At 53.7% G+C, this 17616-nt stretch overlaps 3 protein-coding genes across 3 annotated transcripts; all 3 read left to right on the top strand.

Moving 5' to 3' along the window:
* Nucleotides 1-4868: 4868 nt before the first annotated feature.
* JKF63_00627 (uncharacterized protein) lies at nucleotides 4869-8810 on the top strand (the record flags this gene model as incomplete). The annotated part of the gene is made up of 2 exons (XM_067896678.1): nucleotides 4869-8420; nucleotides 8451-8810. 2 exons carry the CDS (start codon nucleotides 4869-4871, stop codon nucleotides 8808-8810), a joined length of 3912 nt encoding a protein of 1303 aa, XP_067752835.1.
* Nucleotides 8811-13743: 4933 nt separating this feature from the next.
* On the top strand, nucleotides 13744-14838 carry JKF63_00628 (uncharacterized protein; the record flags this gene model as incomplete). Its single annotated transcript, XM_067896679.1, has 1 exon — nucleotides 13744-14838. The coding sequence occupies one exon, from the start codon at nucleotides 13744-13746 to the stop codon at nucleotides 14836-14838; it is 1095 nt and encodes a 364-aa protein (XP_067752836.1).
* Nucleotides 14839-15886: 1048 nt separating this feature from the next.
* On the top strand, nucleotides 15887-16831 carry JKF63_00629 (uncharacterized protein; the record flags this gene model as incomplete). The annotated part of the gene is made up of 1 exon (XM_067896680.1): nucleotides 15887-16831. The coding sequence occupies one exon, from the start codon at nucleotides 15887-15889 to the stop codon at nucleotides 16829-16831; it is 945 nt and encodes a 314-aa protein (XP_067752837.1).
* Between the last annotated feature and the right edge of the window lie 785 nt (nucleotides 16832-17616).

Here is a 17616-nt window from a genome sequence, read left to right on the forward strand (position 1 = left end):
GCACCCCCTTTCCCCCCTCAAAGATGAGCACCAAAACCGGGCCCAAGGAGGACGAGGCCGGGAGGATGACGGGTACAACAGAAGGGGCATATGTGAGCTCGTGTGTGTGTGTGTGTGTGTGTGTGTATGTGGGTGATCTTGGAACATGTCTTTCGCTGCTGCCCCTCCCTCCCTCCCCCTCTCCCTTCCCGAGATGACACCTCTGAAGACAGTGTCTCATGTGTTACCTTTTCTGTTGGTGAATGCGGAGTAAGCGGTAGGGGGTGGTGTGTGTTGTTCGTTTGTTTGAGAGGAGAACTACAGCGCGAATGTGTGATACCACATTTTTTTTCACTTAAAGTGGACACACATACGGTTTTTTTCACTGACGTGTGCCGCTTTGACGCGCACGACTGCCTTCCCTCCTTCTCCATGTTTGACATCTATCGTAAGGAGAACGGTTAGGTGGCCCATTGCTTCCTTGTCTTTTGCGCGCGCGCGCGTGTGTGATGCCTCATCATATTCGTTTCTTGCCCCCTCTCCCGAAGTTGGTTTGGATCTCATTTGTGTGCGCGTGCGTGCTTCGGGAGGTGGGAGTGAGGACAACAGAATTGTATGTGTGGGTGTGTGTCCCCATTGTCTGTCTGTCTACCAGTGACCAATGTTGTATGCTAACAAGCTCTGCATCAAACAACAGCTGAAGGGAAGTGCGCTACCCCCCTCCCCCCACCCGGCTGTCGTGTGCGCACTCGGCCGCTGACCATCGAGCGAGCACATCCGTTCTTGGGGGAGGGAGGGGCATCTTTGCACTGAAGACATAGTTTGTGCATCTCAAGTTCCTCTTCCTCTGAGCACACTGTCCCGTTTCTGTCTATGGACGCAACGGTGGGCGCCGTGCCACCCCATCGTATCGATGTCTGATGATGATGCGCTCCCCCCTTTTTTTTCCCTGCTAATCCATTCTTTCCCGCGTTTTCACTTACCCACACACACACACCCTCGTTTCTCGCTGCCGCTGCACTGCGTAATCGACGTTTGCCCTCCTCCTCTGCATATCACTATCAGATCCCCCATCGATAAAGCAACCTCCTCTCCCCCTTTGGTGTGAGGCCCACTACTTACACCATCCTCTGGCAGCAGAACACCTCGTAAGCGAGATATCGTGCGTTGGTGCCCCCTGCCTCATCTTTTGTCGCCGCCCTCCCATTCTTTTTCTCCGAGTGCACTCTTTGCACCCCCCCTCCCTCTCTCCCCCCTCCCCCTCCCCCAGCCACACAAAAACGAACCGGAGGAAAAAAACACAACACACACATAAAAAGGGGACGCTGAAGGAACCACCGCCAGAGAAGAGAAAGGCGGTGACAATCCCTACGTCGCTTCTCTATTAATTTCTCTTCGTGCGTGGGATTTCTTTTTCTGGTCTTTGTGTGTGTGTGTGTGTGTGTGTGTGTTTTGTGCGAGCGACTGGTTCATTTTATTGGCTCGTCGTAGGTTCATTTGCTATTCTGCCCAACAATAGTTTTCCTGTATCTGTGACATCCCTTTTCCCTCTCCCTCCCCCTCCCTCCCCCTCCCTGTGTGCACCAATTTGTGTGTGTGTGTGTTCCTTTCTTTTTGTTCTCTGTTACTGTCCCCTCTTTTCCTCCCTTCTTCCTGCTGCACTGACGTTTTTTTCTTGTTTTTTTTTCAAGTTTGTCCCTCCCTCTTTTCCGATTCTGTTAATTGCGCTCCGCCCCCTTCCCTCCCCGCCCGTATCACGCAATAATACGCTCGCACTGCGTCGCTTTGTTTTGTGACCCCGGAGAGCGCACTCACCATAATTCTCCCCTCGCCATTTGGCGGGTTTGTGCGTGCGCCGCCTCTCTTTTGTTTCCTAGAGAATCTTCGACACACACACACACACATACAGGCGTGTAGTTTCTTTCATTCCCTTCGCGTCTTACGTGAGCTCAGCGGAGTCGATCATTTTATCTATTTTTTTCTTCACGAGCGGAGGAGCGACACCCCCGTGCCTACCTGACTGTCTCCATTCGTGTCGTGGTGACGTGTCGTGTCGGCAGTGACATACCCCTCACTCTAGCTTCCCACCCACTTATATGGAAACCGTGCAAAGGTGATTTACTTGTACCTCTTTTTTTTCCTTCGTCAGAGAAGCTTTTTTTTTCCAGTAAACTCTTATTTACAGGTTGGACAGGACACTTCGCTTCGCCCACCTGCGTGAGGATCATTCTCTACGTCTTGGGCTTTTTATCACCAACACACCACACCACCACCCCTATCGCAGCTCGCGTTTCGTAGCCCCCCCAAAGCGGGAGAGAATACGTGTAGGCCGCTGCAGCGGTGTAACTCGACGTGGATTTATGGGGGCATCTCTCTTTCTTTTTTCCCTGTTTGCCCTCAGTGCGTACACACTGTGATTTTTATTGAGTGCTGCAACATATTTGTGTGTGTGTGTGTTTACTTTTTAGTTTTGTGTTTTTCTTGTACTGTCGATCTGGATCCTGGGGGTGTGCGCCACAAGGGAGACACGCTGACGTTGCATCTCCATCTGGCCTTCATTCATATTTATCTAGTCTATTTTTTCCGGTTGGGCTTCGTTCTTGGACTTTTGTGGCGTCTGCGTCCCTTTCGCTTGTGTGCTGTTCAACTCCGCCCTCGTGTGCTCCTGTTGCATATCACGTCGTGCACAAGTGTGTGTCCTTTTCGTTTTTGACTTACACGGCCTTTGTCTTGGTTCTCGCCGGTTCTCTGTCTTTTACACACACACACACACACACGCCATTTTCTTCTGTGAACACTGCACTGCAGCGCTTTTCTCTTTCTTTCTTTCTTTGTCCGTGTCTGTGTTTTGCGTTGTACGTGTCGTTATCCCGTTTGGCATCTGTACATATTTTTATAATCTCCCCTCTTTTCCCGATTTCTTTTTTTTTTTGGAGGGCCGAATTTCTTTGCTCAAAATTTCTCACATTTGCACTTCTGCGTTTGTCTTTGCCCCTTACGACGTAATTACGGAGTGCTGCCAGACCTGCTACATATGGGGTGCCGTTGCTCTGTTGGCGCATCCTAGTTGTGGCATTTGTTATTGATTCTTCTCTCCCTTTTTCCTTTTCTTTTGGGGGACCCGTGAAGTATCCCCCCCCCCCCGCCGCACCACCACCCTCTCTCTCTTCTGCCTTCGAATCGAATCGACTGCTTTCTGCTGGTGTTCACTCGCTTGTGTGACTGTCTTGGTGCGTCATACCTCTCGGCGGCGGTGGTGGTGGTGCAAACAGCGGATTTGTGGAACACATTCGTTGTACGCTTCGAAGGGCTTCCCCCTTTCAAAACACACACACACAAAAAAACAAAATAATATTCTCCCTCCTCCACATTTTCTCTGCGTATTGTTTGTGCGCGACATTTTGATTCCCGTCTGTCTGCGTGCTATCATAAAAGGGTCAAGTATATATATATATATATATATATATATATATACACTCCTATATATATACAGTACCACTTGCGCTCGCGTCTGCGTCGGCGCAGCCTGCACGCGCATCGCAGCCTGCACGCGCATCGCAGCCTGCACGCGCATCGCAGCCTGCACGCGCATCGCATTGTTCGTTGTGTGGAACGCACAAGCACATCCTTCTAGTGCATTTCCCTTTTAGTTGGTTCTCTACTGTGTACTGGGGCTTTCAACGGCCGACATTGCGCCCCCCCTCCCCCTCCCTCTTCCCCGCGCGCTCCCGTTCCCACCTAACGGCCGTTTCTCTCATTCCTATTTTTTATTTTTGGGATTACCGGAGAGTTTTTGCTGTTTGTTTGTTTTTTTAATTATTGTGCGTGTACGGCTGCTGTACTTCTCAAACAACAAGGAAAGGGGGGGAGAGGCGGCGGTGAAGAAACAAATTTGAAGGAGTCTTAGTTTTGTTCTTCTCCCGATTTGCACCATCTGTGTTTTTTTTTGTTTTTTTCGTCGTCGTTTGCCTCTCCGTTTCCACAGAACCGCGTCTTTTATTCCTCCCTCCCTGAGATTAAGACAGAACAACAACTGCGACAAGGACCGGAGAGACAACTCCCCCCTTTTCTCAACCTCTTTGGTGTGTTCGCCTCTTCACTACGCATCTCATTATTCCCCCGATTCTTTGCCCATTGAGACTCTCATTTTTTTGTTGGTTTGCTTTGGTTGTTGTGCGCTCTTTTCGTGTTTTTCGTAGTCTTCACCTGCTTGAATCCCCCCTTCCCTCCCCCCCCGTATCGCTTTGTCCTTCCCCCTCTCCCCTCCTCTTTCTCCACAGATTTGTGTGTGTGTGTGTGTGTGTCCGTTTTCCTCCCCCCCCTTTCCGGTCATTTTTTTTCTGCTGTATTGTAGTGTGTTTTCTGTGCACATCTTCTTCTCGCTTCAAAAAATAAAAATATAAATATATATGTATGCATATATATGTATATTGATGTATGTATAATATCATATATATATTTCCTGTTGGTCTTTCGCCTTTTCATTCTTCCCCCCCCTTCGTTCTCTGATTCTTGGTTGATGGGCGGCTGCTTATATATCATCTCTTCCGCCCCCTCCCCCACGAATTCGAGTTCTCTTTCCCCTCCTCCCAAAAAGCACACGCAGAGACCAGCAGGGCAGCTGTGTACCTCGAGTGTAGTAAAGCTCTCAGAAGGTGTAGATAAACTCTTTCGCTAATCCAGTGTTCTCTAGACGCGACTGCGCTGCGCCCCTCCCCCCTTTTTTTTGAGAAAAGTTTGTATACGGTAACCCACCCGAGCCGTATTTGCGTGGTGACGGTGGCGGGAGGGAGAGAGGGAGGGATATAAAACACAGACGTGGTGAGGCAACGCCACTAGAGGCAAAGACACCACACAGAAGAGAGCTAAATCCTGGGGCTTGCCCATCGATGCTCCCTCGAACAGACAAAGTCATCGGGGACAGCGGGAGCGCGTCCACTCCATCCTCGCAGCAATACCTAGACGAGCTAGCCTCTTCAACTGGTACGGATATCACGTTTGTAGCGGATAGCCGCGGCTTGGTCTCCGCATCGTCACCAGCGCCGGTCGTGTGCGTGTCGCTGACGTTCCCCCCTCCGGCGCGCCGGCCCTTGTCACCCTGTTCACCGCTGCGCGTCAGCGCTGAGGTGCCCGTGCAAAGTCACGCCACGGGAAAAGAGTCTGCATGTTCTCCCACATGCGTTGATGTGTGTACTTGTGGAAGAAGGGTTGGCCGGCACATATCGCCCCAGGGCCCCATAGGCATTACGACAGCAGCAGAACAGGATGCCACTTCAACCGCTCCCGACAGAATCGAAGATATGTGGCGCTGCTTCAAGTGCTCTTCTGCTTACGGGGGGCTCTCAGAAACTCATGTCACTGACAATGACCATTCCTACGGCTCTTATAGCCGTTCCGGCAGCTCCACGAGCCGCGGGCGCGGGCGTGGTGTTTCCCACTCTGCGGAGGGCTGGGGTATTTTATGGTCGCAAGTGTTTCCACTCTGCATCGCTGGCTACCTCTGTCTGCGAGACGTAATGACTGTCTCGCAGGTGTGTCGGATGGCAAATAAAGCAGCCCAGCACCCGTGGGTGTGGCGGTCTCTCGCTGCCCACCACCACTGCGTCCAGCCAGTCGCGCTCGAGCGGACCTTCTTGGCTGCTGCGCGGCAGTGGTGTGAGGAGAGACCAACTGACGTGACGCATCGCTTGGCTGCATATAACTTGCTACCTGTGTTGACTGAGTATAGCTGCAATACCGCTCAGCGTTGCTGGAGTCTTGTCCCCGAGTCGACTGCGCGCGCAGTCGCTACCGATGACGACGGTGCAGCCAGTCATGTGGTAGAACCGGAGGAGTCGGATTCTTTCCCAACCGTTGAGGTCTCTGAGAGCTTCCACACAGTGCAGTCACCACCCTGCGCGAGCGCTGTGATATTGTCTCCGGCGGCGGTGGCAGTCGCCGCCACAACGGCTGCTTCCTCTTCCTCCACTTTGGTGGCGGCAGCGGTTGATGCGATGCCTCGAGCTGGTCGACCAGAGCTGCCGCATGGCGTCTCCGCCCGATATCTCTGGCAGACAACCGCCGCTGCAATGCCGTCGCCGTCCAGTCCAGTGTCGTCCCCTCCATCTGAGGATGAGGAGCCTGCAAGTCTCCCCGTAGTGACTGGCGTCGAAGCGCTACCGCGAGAGGCCCCGGTACGGGATCCTGTGTCTTCATCCACACTCGCCACTGCAGCGTCCGCCGCCGGGCGTGAGGCGGTGCGGCCAAATGTGTGCGCCTCACCTCTCTCGGCTGTGCTGACGTCTATCACGGAAGGCCAGAACAGCAGCACCCCCATGGGCACCAGCAACGGTACAGGGTGTCCATCGGGTGAAAACTGGCGTGCGCTATGGTGGGCCACTGCACAAGAGTGCTTGCCTCCGCCCTCACCGGCGCAGCTGGATGGCGCAGCGACACGCGTCGAGGCAACGGCCAAGCAGGATGCGTCTCTGGTGGCCCCAATCTCTCACCGGTCGTTACGCTGCCACCCCTCCTGTGTTATGGAGATGTCCGCGGGGGCTACAGTGGATGAGGTGGCCTTGGCGGCGGTGCCGCTGGCGGCCCTCAGCGGGGCGGCTGGCCGTAGTCGCTCTCCCCAACAGCAGGCGGTTTCATCCCCAACCGTCTACTCGTTTACGGTCTGTAGGGCCACTGCCGAGCGGACACTGCTGCGCAGCGCGCCTGAGTTCCCGTGGAGGGCATTCACACAATATGTCCATGTTAACCGCGTCCAGCGCAGCCTCTCGCAGCTGGCAGCGTTGTCAAACATTGCGCGCGCAGAACTGTGCCGGGGCGGTGCCTGGTATGCCGCATACGGCGCTTTGAGTCGTGCCATCCACGTCCTTTTCCAGACCGGCAGCTGTCGCAGCGTCGAACACCTCAGGCTTCTCGCCGAGACGCTTGTGCGACGGGCCTCGCTCTGTCGCCACCGTGGCCATCTTTACATCCTGGCTGCTTTTACCGACTTATCAGTGGCATGGATGCTGTGCCCAGACAGCACATCTTCCGCAGATCTTGCCGAGCTGTGCACTCGTGAGGAGCTAGTGCATGAGTCGCCTGCAACATGGCTCCAGCGGTGCAACGATGCCGCGCACGTCGCGTCGCCGGTGGTGCTTCTCAGTATTTTTGGACAGGTGCCTACGCTGTTTCCTCAGAACAGAGCTCTGTGTTTTTGTGGCGTGCTCACCTTCTACCTGTATGCGAAAAGGGCGCTGAGGCATTCGCTGACGCACCTCTTGTGTCGCGCCACGGAGTTTGCGACCCCTGGTACAGAGGAGGAGTTGCTTGTCACGGCGCTCCGTGAGGTGATCGTCGCACAAGAAAGCAAGGATATGGCTCGTGCACAAAAAGCTTGCGCTACCGCCGACTACACTCTTTCGCTGCTCCCCCTGCACGTGCGCAATGCCGCCGATACACTGACAGCGGCGTGGGTGAGGGACTGCTTCCCTCCTGGTAGTCTAGCGACCACTGCAACCATCGTGAATTGGGCCAACACGGCCCCAGAGTCGATTGCATACATGGAATCCACGCCGTTGGAAGTTCGTTGGCTGGCTTGGCTAGTGTATGAGGTACAGTGGTTCACCTACGAGGAGCTAATGGGTCAGCTTCCGGGCCATACCGCACTGCTGAGCATCGTGCTCGGTCCTACTACTCACAGCCGTGCTGACGGGCTCGTGCGACTTTCGATGCAATACGCCAACGCTAATGTCCACAGCGAGGACTTGGAACCGGAGCTGCCGCACGGAACGAGTCGAGGCCAACTCGCTCAGAATCTTCTGGAAAGCGCACTTCAGCTGCGCCCGCTACATCCGACCGCCGCTCTCCTCCTTTCGCGCATGCACGCACGCAGCCCAGAAACTGTGGCCAGGGCAAATGCCGTACTGACCGACACTATTCACGCCTGGGCCCAACGCTTCAGCATGTTGGGGATGCGTGGCGCGGCGGGGTTGAAGCGCTACACCGTGCCGAATACCTCTCAGAGTCGTTCTGGTGGTGAAAGCCCTGTTGAGCCCCATTACCTCCACCGACGTGACCGTCGCCCTGAGTTTTGCTTTATACCCTCGGAGCTGCTTGTCGAGCGTAGTCGGTGCTTGTGTACAATTGCCGACATGGCGGAGGCGACGGAGCAGCACCCGAGCTTGTCCTACCCATACCAAATGCGTGCGGCTATGGCCATGGACCGCGGGTATCACCTCGCTGCCATCATGGAGCTAAATAGGATAATGTCTCTCTCCATGGATGCGAACGACATCGCGCTGCAGGTACGATTCCTGCAAGATGCCATCGCCATGGCGATGAGCTCGACCGAGGAGGCGGCATCCGCGGCAGCGACTGAGGTAATAGTGAACCTCACCCCCGAGGAGACCTCTCTAGGTTACAGTGACCACAACACTGGCGATGGAGAACAGGTGCTACCGTCGAGCGCGAGCACGTTGACACCTTTGCCGTACCAGCTTCTTTCACACTACCGCTCCTGGATGGCGAAGGCTTCTGGTCTTCTTGCCTTGCTGCGCTCCTCAGATTCGGTGAGCGCTGGCATCCAGCAGCTGCGCACCCGCTTCGATGGGCGCGAGCGGCGGACAGCTGCAGGTGGTGGGGGGGCTCCGAGATCTTCTGACGGGCAGGTGTCGCGTGTTGCGAGTATTGCATTCAGCGATATCGACGAGGAGGAGACACTAATGAGTGCATCGACGGAAGAGCCCAACGCCACACATCTGAGAGCATTTCTTGAAGATTTGCTTTCACCGATTGCAGACCCTCTCACAGTGACGGCCATCAGCAGTCGCGTTCGGTCATCCGCACTCACTCCGTGAGCTTCTCCCTCAGGGTCAATATAAAAGCCTTTCTAGGAGACTATACACCGGTGCTGGTTTCCCTCAGCTGCGTCAATGTATTCCCCCCCTCCCATTAGGCGTGTGAAGTTTGTGCTTTATTACAGTTTTGAGCTTCTTTTCTGCTTTTTTTTTCCCGTTGTCTCCGCAGACAATTACACGCATGCATGCGTGCATGTACACGTGCAGATAAATGTGTATATGCACCGTAAGGCGTTCCCTAAACTTTGAAAAAAAAACACTGCATGATGAAGGGTTCGCTTGGGATGGATCGGAAAGAAAGGGATGCGAAACTTTGCAAGATTGGGCAAAAATGGAGGGAGGGAGAGAGGTCTATCAAAAAATCGTCGCCCCCCCAACACATACACCGCTTTCACCACGAATACACCACAGGGTGCAGAAATGGAAAAAAAAGGGGAGGCGTTTTTTTTTTGATTTTGTGTATGTCTGTGTGTCTGCGGAAGCACCAGCGTGAAACATACTTCAAATACTTTGTTGTTTTGACACTTTACGATTTCCATCATGTCCTGTTTTAATGATTGTACCCGCTTATTGTTATTATTATTATTTATTTTTGGCCAGCATCTTTTTTTTTTCTCCGAGTGCGCGCCGCCTTTGTGCTCTGCTCGTTCCCAATTTAGCGTTTACTCCCTCCCCTTTCGTCATCTTCACTTTCGCTCAATGTCCTTTGTTCGACATACCGCCCTTCCTGTCTCTCTCTTTTTTTTTTGTAAATTATAAATCCCCACCACTCTTTGTTTCGTTTTTTTTCCTCTCCTGCTTTGTTTCAGTTTCACGCTGCTGTTTATTGTTGTCGCCTCCTCCCCTCCCCTCCCCTCCCCCCCCCTCCCCCCAGTGCTTTTCAGCGCCTGAATTCTTTGGGGGTTGCTTCGCTGATGTTCCCGGGGTTAAAAATCCCTTCCCTTGTCTCCCCCGCCCCCTCCCTTTCAACACATGGTTGCCGTGCTTGTGTGAATTCGGCGAACCTTTTTCCCTCTCCTCCCTCTCGTCATTGCGCACTTACAGATTGGCGGGCACAGGTGGTCATACACGCATATACACACACGCATACAAGAGATGGGGAGGGACAAAACAAAATATATTTTCAATTCGTATGCGAAGGCTTTTTTTTGTTCACCTTTCACATTCCCATTCGCTTTGTGGCGGTCTCGTTTTTTCCTCTCTCTCTCTCGCTCTCTCTCTCTCTCTATATATATGTGTGTGTGTGTGTGTGTGTAGCGCTGTGCGGGGGCTCTTGTTGAGCAGTGTTTGTATTTGTATAGTTGCTCTCGTGGGCTCTTTGCTCTCCTCACTTCATGGATTCTTCACCGATGCTACACGCGGAGAAGTATTGGGTGGGGGCAAGAGGAGAAGCTGGGTCTGAAGGGGGTTTGTGTCCTGTTGAGCCTGGACGGTAGTCTCTCGAGTGCACTCGTTGGCCGTCTATCATTTCTACTTGTTTTTTCTCTCTTTGGCGCTTTTGATGCTCATCCTCGAAAGCCGGAAGACCAGTTGGGCATTTTCAGGGTGTATCTCCGACCTTTATCCTTCGCTGGCTGTTTGATTTTTTACTGATTCGTTTTCTTCACCCTTAACAAAAAAAAAACAAACCCATTCGCTGCCAAGGGAGGGTGCAGAATATGCGGAAGCGTCGCTATTCTCCTCCCCCTTCCCCCTCCCCCTCCCCCTTCCCCTCCCTCCCCCTTCCAGCCTCATCTACACATCTCGACATTTCTCACGTGATGCACATGACAGACTGCCATCGCAAAGGCACGTATGAGGGAGAGGAGGTAATATGTGGTCACGCGTTAGAAGGAGTCTTGGGGCGTGCCTTCGCCGCCCGTTGGGACCGACCGGTGTGGAGGGGAGAGAGGAAGGGGTATGTGGAATGACGAAGCACGGCGGGTTTACAGAGTAGGGCCCCCCCCTCATCCCCAACAGACACACATGACGGCACTCCTCTTGTCGTTGCTCGTCGGTTTGTCTCTCTTTCATGAAGGAATCGCTCCCACTTTGCGAGTCCTTGCCTACGTTGTCGTCGTCTTTAGCTGAAGACTTTGCCGTTTGGCGCGGAGAGGCGCTCTTTTATTTCCCCCGCTGTCGCTTCCACTTTTTATCCTTTGGTGCATTCCAATGTTTCTTTTTTTTTTATTGCTCTTGGTGCGCCGTTGCGCTAACACACATATATCCCCTGAGTCCAACACACTCGCAAACCTCGCTTCACTGCGTGGAGCATGGGCGGCATGTCCAGGTTTCTATCTCTTCGTGAGCCTCCGTGGGCGCGCATGTATGTGTGTACCAGATAACTCTCAACTGTTTGAAGAAATTGGTGGCATGTACGTTTATATAAGCAACACCAGCTTATATATATATATATATGAACGAGTACGAGGGGGATGGGGTCATCATTAGGCGCTCTATCGCCGACACACAGTCCTGCGCGATATTGTCGCGCTGAGTCCCCAGGTGTGCATCCGTCATGTCAATCTTGCTTTGAGCCACTATGTCCCCCTCCGCCCCGGCTGTCTTTTGCGTGCTAAACGCATCATATTGCGATGCGTGAAGCCGCGCATAGTGAGGCTCAGCGCCAGAGCCAGTAAAAGGGGAGGAAGGGTGACCCTCCTCACAACCCCCCCTCCGGCTCAACGGCAGTGTACTGGACATTTCTGTGGTTCTGTCCTGCTCTCTCCTCCTCTCATCATTTGCCATGCCTTCTCTTTTTTGGCGATTCCCTTGGTTCCCTCTCTCTTTCTCTGCTGTCTTTATTCCTTCCAGTTTTAACCCCAGCACAATACAGACTTGGGAGTCCAAAAGGACGCCTCCCAACCATAACTCCCCACCAATCCCCACGCATCCCTTCTCTTTCTCTCTCTCGCTGTCTGTGTGCATCACAGGACACCCTCTCACGTCGACGCGCTGGGAGAGGGCCACGGGTCTGCCCTATTGCATTTGGTCTTGCTGTTAGAAGACTGTGTGTGTGTGTGGGGGGGGGGTAGTTGGGGGGGGGGAGCGCGAACACTGCCTTTACGTACTCCACACACACACACATACACTCACACACTCACACACACTCACACACAGTCACATTGAACGAGGAGGGGCATAACTCGGATACCCCTCCTCCCCCCTCCCCCCTTCGCTTTACCGGTCTTGCTTTCCTTTCACGGCGCGTGTATTTATAGTGATCAAGTGTGTGTGTTTAGCATCAAAGGTGATTAGTAGTTTCTTCCGCTCTTTTTTTTTAGTCTTGTTTCCTCCTTTTTATCCCTCCTCCTCCTCCCTGCCTCCCCCGTAGGCACGCTTCTCCTCTCTCTACTGACGTTGATATCTTCTGCGCTCGCGTAGTGGAGTTGCTGTTTATATTGTGTAACATTGTCGTCTCTGCGTGTGCCCCTCCCCCCTCTCTCTCTCTCTCCACCCCATCCGTTCAGTGAAAAGTGTGTGTATGTGTGCATCCCGCTGATCTGTTTTACTGCTCTCTTCCTCCCCCTCCCTCCCCTCCCCTCTCCTCTCCTCCCCCCTGGGTAGCATTCTTTTTTTTTTACTCTTTCTGTTCACTCTTTCTTCGTAGCGCCAGGCCTACACCACTCCCACTTTGGCGTGTCAGCGCAGGCGGGTTGTTTGGAGGGGGCAGGGAAGGGGGGTTTGTTCTGTTGTAGAATAAAAGAGGAGGCAAAGTCGCTGGTTTCCGAGGGAGAGAAGAGAGGAAGTGCGAGGGGAAGGGGGAGGCAAGCCATACGAAGGTATTTGGTGCTGTTTTTCTTCTCCCCCCTTTCCCCCTTGATTTTCTGCACTTTTGACGCTTAGCGCCTGGCTGCGGGACCTCAGCACCAAAAATTGAATTCTTTTTCGACATGTGCGAAGCGCGTGTCTTTTAGCTGCATTTCTTTCTCTCTCTCTCTCTCTTCCGCTCTCTCTTTCTCTCTGGGTGGGGTCGGTCATCGGCACACCCCGTGTATCGAAGAAGTATAGAAGGTAGAAATTTACGGCCGGCCGGCCAGAGTCCACACCTGGTGATTTCGGAAGACACTGGGCCGATCTCTCGACTGGTGTGTTTATATATATTATCTATATCAATCTATTTTTATATTTATATGTAGCAGTCTGCGGTAGTCGTCGCCCACACAATAACCGAGCGATTACGTACCTCTTTTTATACCTTCGCTGACTCAGATCGATTACTCCCTCTATTTTTTTTTTTTTCGAAGTAGTTTGTTTCGTACGGCATAGCTCCCCCCCCCCTCCATCTCTCTCGCCACCACACTAGTTTAGGATTTGCGAGACACTAGCAGAGTGGAAAGGCACGTCGTGGTCAGGCCCTGACACTTAACAAGTACTATCTAGTGGAAGATAAATACAGGGTCACTCCATACCTCACACGCTACTGCTGGCCCAGTGGCTGACATCCCACACGGACTGCCCAGCGTCACCGCCGCAGAAGAGGAAAAAAAACGGGGGGGGCTAAACAGTCCAAAGACAGTCATTTATACAATTAAGTAAACTTGTTTATTTTCGTGCATCTCTTCGTTTTTGTATTTACCGAGAGGCTGCGTTGGGGTGCAGCAGCGGCAGCTTTTGGTTGTGCTCTCCCTTTCCATCTGCTTTCCCTCTCTTGGCCCCCCTCTCAGCTCTGCGGCGCGTTCTCTCGTTTTGTGTTTGGCTGAATTGAAGAAGCGATTTTTTTTTGTCGTTTGCTTCGTTGTTTTTTTTTTTCTCTCTTGCGTTCCGGGCTTCAGTGATATCCCGATTCTTCTCTTTGTCTGTGTCTGTGTCTGTGTCTGTGTCTGTGTCTGTGTTTGTGTTTGTGTTTGTGTTTGTGTTTGTGTGTGTGTGTGTGTGTGTGTCTTCACTGCCGTGAAGACAACTATTTCTCTGTTTGTATATATACATACATTTATACATTTATATTGAAGCCATGTTTTCTAGAGGTGTGAACGAGGATGTGCTCAAGTCGGAGGGGCACAACGCACCGAGCCCTCGCACAGAGACGGAACAGGCCAACGCGGAGCAATACAAGATGCGGTTCTGGTACAACTTCGCTGATCCGCACCACAAGGATCACAGGCGTCCTATAGTGGACGTGTCCTCACCATTCAACGTGCTCGACGAGGCGCACCAGGCCCGTCGCTACGGTGTGCAGAAGGTAGCAGCTGGCTTCTTGTCGCTAAACGAGTTTATTGGCACTCACGAGCAGGTGCCCTATACGGAGAGTCACCACACAAGTGAGATCTTCCGCTTGTGGATGGCAGGCTTGAATGTGTGGTACATGAACTACTTCATAGCACGTGCGCAGGTATCCGGCAACGCGAGCGGCAACCCGCGCACCAGGTTTGCGTGGACTATAGCCATGGCGATGGGCATGATCCGTGTGAACATTGCCGGCCTCATAGGTGTTGGTGGTTACTTTTATTCGTACGAGTACCTCTACACCCATGGCCCAAAAGCCTTTCGCATCCACGACCCGACTCCTAACGGATGGAAGCGGGCCTGGGATGAAGGCCAAGAGTGTTACCTGTCACGTGCGGCCGCTAGTATTTTTCCTGCGCTAGGCTACGCCTTCTTCATGGGTCGCTGGAAGAAAGCGAGCTTCTGGTTCATGCTCACGCTTTGCACCGGTCTATACTACGAGTACGCACGCCGCAACATCCTCTCGGGATCTCGGCTCTTCTACAGCTACTTGGCCAACCAGGATTCCCAGCGTCAGGCGGCCTGGGGATCGCTGGCGCCGAACCTGAAGCACCGGGTAGACCCAGACACAAACCGTAATGAGAGCGTTGCACAGTACAAGTTCTTTCGCATCACCTCTGGCACTATGCAGGACACAATCTGGTGCAACTGCACACACGAGACTCAGCCGCTGGCCCGCGGCGGTATGAGGATCCCGAACCCATACTTCAACTGGCGTAAGGCGCCGCAGAACTACAACGCGAAACCATGGAGGGTCAAGAACGATATGTGGGAGATGCCGCAGGTAATGAACGCGCAGATGCGAAGCGGCGCGATGGACTAGAGGTTGGTTGCATACGCACGCACACACACCTGTCGCCATCACTCGATGAGGGGGAGGAGGAGGAGGAGACGCGAGAGGTGGTCGCGCATAGACGCGCGATGTTTCTTGGTGGTATCGCCCGGCGGCGAAAGCAAGCGCAGATAGGTATCACGAGTTCACGAAGACCCCGGGAACTCGCCAACACTGTCGCGACATTCAACTCAGCCCTGGCAAAAAGGACGGCATGGAGAGTTCGAGAGGGGTTGACGAACTCCCCCCCTTTCCCCCAAGATTGCTTTGCAACACGCGCCATTGTCCGAACTTCATCCGGCATCACAGACCTCCCGGTGCTAATGGCCGCGGTACGTGTTGAGCTGAGCTGAGCTGTCCTGCGGCTGTGATGGCACCGCTGCTACGCTATGGACTTTCTGGATAGGCCTCTCTCTCTTTTTTTCCTTGTTAGCGGTGCATTGGTGCTGTTCCCAGTTTCATAACATCTTCCCACTATCTTCTGTGTGTACGCGCACACGCGTGTGTCGTGTTACGCCTGTATCGCTTTTAGTTCCCGTTGTCGGCCTCAACAGCTTGGCTGTAGCTGGATGGGTGGGTCGATGTGTACACGGCTGCGCGTGCGAGTGCGCTCCAGAAACGAACTAATTTGCTGCCGCTCTGCACTTTGGTCTTCTTTTTTTCTTGCATGTTGTCGCTTTTTGCTGTGCTATGCTTTTCTTTATCTTTCCCGTTGCCGTCTCCAGCCGCCCCGTAATGAAGAGGACGGAGCGAAGAAAATACGTTTCCATGCTAAGGCAACGCCCCTGTCGCGAATGTGTGCATACACAGCCCGCGCAGAAGAGAGACGTATGCGTGCCTCCCCCCCTCCCCCCCTTCCCTTCCCCCTTTACAATCCCCCCTTAACCTTCCTGACCCCCTCTCCCCTCCCTTCCCACTGAACCTCTTTTCGCCGTCTCTTATTAAAAGAAGAAAAAAAAACAAGGCTATTTCTTCTAACGCCACGTAGGCGCACGCACGCACGCGCAAATACGGACCGACGCTCTCCGTTTGGTTATCAATGCGGCCTGTAGGTCACAGCGTTGGCGACGAGGCTCGCCAGCGCAACGGCATCGCTGTACAGAAGATGTTTCACCGGAGCAACGCTCAGCGCCTCCATGCCGGAGCGCAGATTTCCTGCGGCCGCGATGAACGCGCCACTGTAGGGACGACAGGTGATCGCTACGACGGTCGCGAGGCTACGGGGATGTCGTTCCGTGTGCCCCGTACCTCCGCCGCGGCGCTGGTAGGGATCGTTGGCGGGGCTGGACGGGGTGAGCAGCCGGCGTGGTCCAACCCCGATCCTTGCAGAAATCCCACCCGTGCCCCTCTCGGTGTGTCCTCGTGTCTCACCGACCAGATAGACCTGGCCGAGCACATGGACACACAGCCGTCTGCCCAGCCGCAGCTCCTGTCGACTCGTGCTGCGCCGCTGCGCATGAAGGAGAGGAATGGCGCTAGTCGATCGTGCTTCCTCTTAGGGGTGCAGAAAGCCAGACACGCTCATGGCATTGAGGCAATGCCGGCAGACTCGGCACTGACTCGCTATGAGGCAAACAAGGCGCAGTGGAAGGCGTACCATCACCAGCAGGCGATACTTCGCTATGAGCGAACACTACCACGCCGGCGCGTTGTCGACCCGTACGTTCATCTCACCGGCGCGCAAGTCAGCGTGTCTTTGGCGGTACCGAACGCATACACGGCAGACCGACTCGTAGAGCGCAATGGTGGGCGATGGATTCTTGACAACTCGCATCGCCAGCAACTCTACAAAGGTGCACCAGTAATGACGCGTATAATGCAGGGCGAGTTCTATCATCAAGGGGCAGAGCGTCGCGCTGCTGGGGTACCCCGTTATGACCTACTGGCTAAAAACCGACGCGATGTCCGAGTGACGAGTGCGGTCAATCAAGCAGAGCGTCAGCGGCGTCAGTCTCTTCCATGTCACTGCATCTGTTCCAAGTGACTCGCAAGGGACTTGAGTGTGTGTGTGTGTGTGTGCGTGTTTGTGTGTGGAGTGGTTGGGTGGGCATACTCCAGAATCGCCAAGATTAGGTTCTGCCTGAAGATCGCGTGTAGTCCGATACGCTCACGTACTTATCGATCCCCCTCTTCCGCCCCCATACGCACACATGCTCACGCTTGCACCCATACGCCTGTAATACAGCGCGACGTAGACAAGCATACATACTAGATTATTACCGGTGCCCCTCGCCCTACCAAACACCCTTGGGTGGTGCGACAGACACAGTACATCATAGATTCACAGACGGTAGAGTACACATGGTGTACCACACCTCTCGTACTTGATTTATCTTTTTTCCCTTCTATGCACTGCCCTCCTCCCTCCTTTTTATTCCTTTTCCTATTACACAGACCTTTGAATACGTTTGCGTGTATTTGCCTGTGATTCCGTCTGCTGTGTGAGGCGCGCACCGCCCCTCCCCCCCTCCCCCCTCTTGCGTCCCTCAAATGATGCGTAGACTCAGTTGCAACATGGTAAAACCAGGACAAAGGCCCGAGTGCGCCACGGCAGTTTGATCGCTCACTCGACCATAAGACGAGTTGACGAACCAAGGGGAGAAACTTCGCTGGCGGCCTTGTTATCGATGCTGCTGAGCTGCTGACGTATGGGGGAGGGGGGGGGTGGCGAGCCTCTCGTTTGTTAGTTTACGTGGTGACCCCCCCGCCCCCCACTACACGCACAAATACACACCAAAAAATGGAGCCTCTTTGTGCACCCGCCACTCA

The sequence above is a fragment of the Porcisia hertigi genome, chromosome 36 (genome assembly GCF_017918235.1).
Source record: "Porcisia hertigi strain C119 chromosome 36, whole genome shotgun sequence".
NCBI classification, from domain to species: domain Eukaryota; phylum Euglenozoa; class Kinetoplastea; order Trypanosomatida; family Trypanosomatidae; genus Porcisia; species Porcisia hertigi.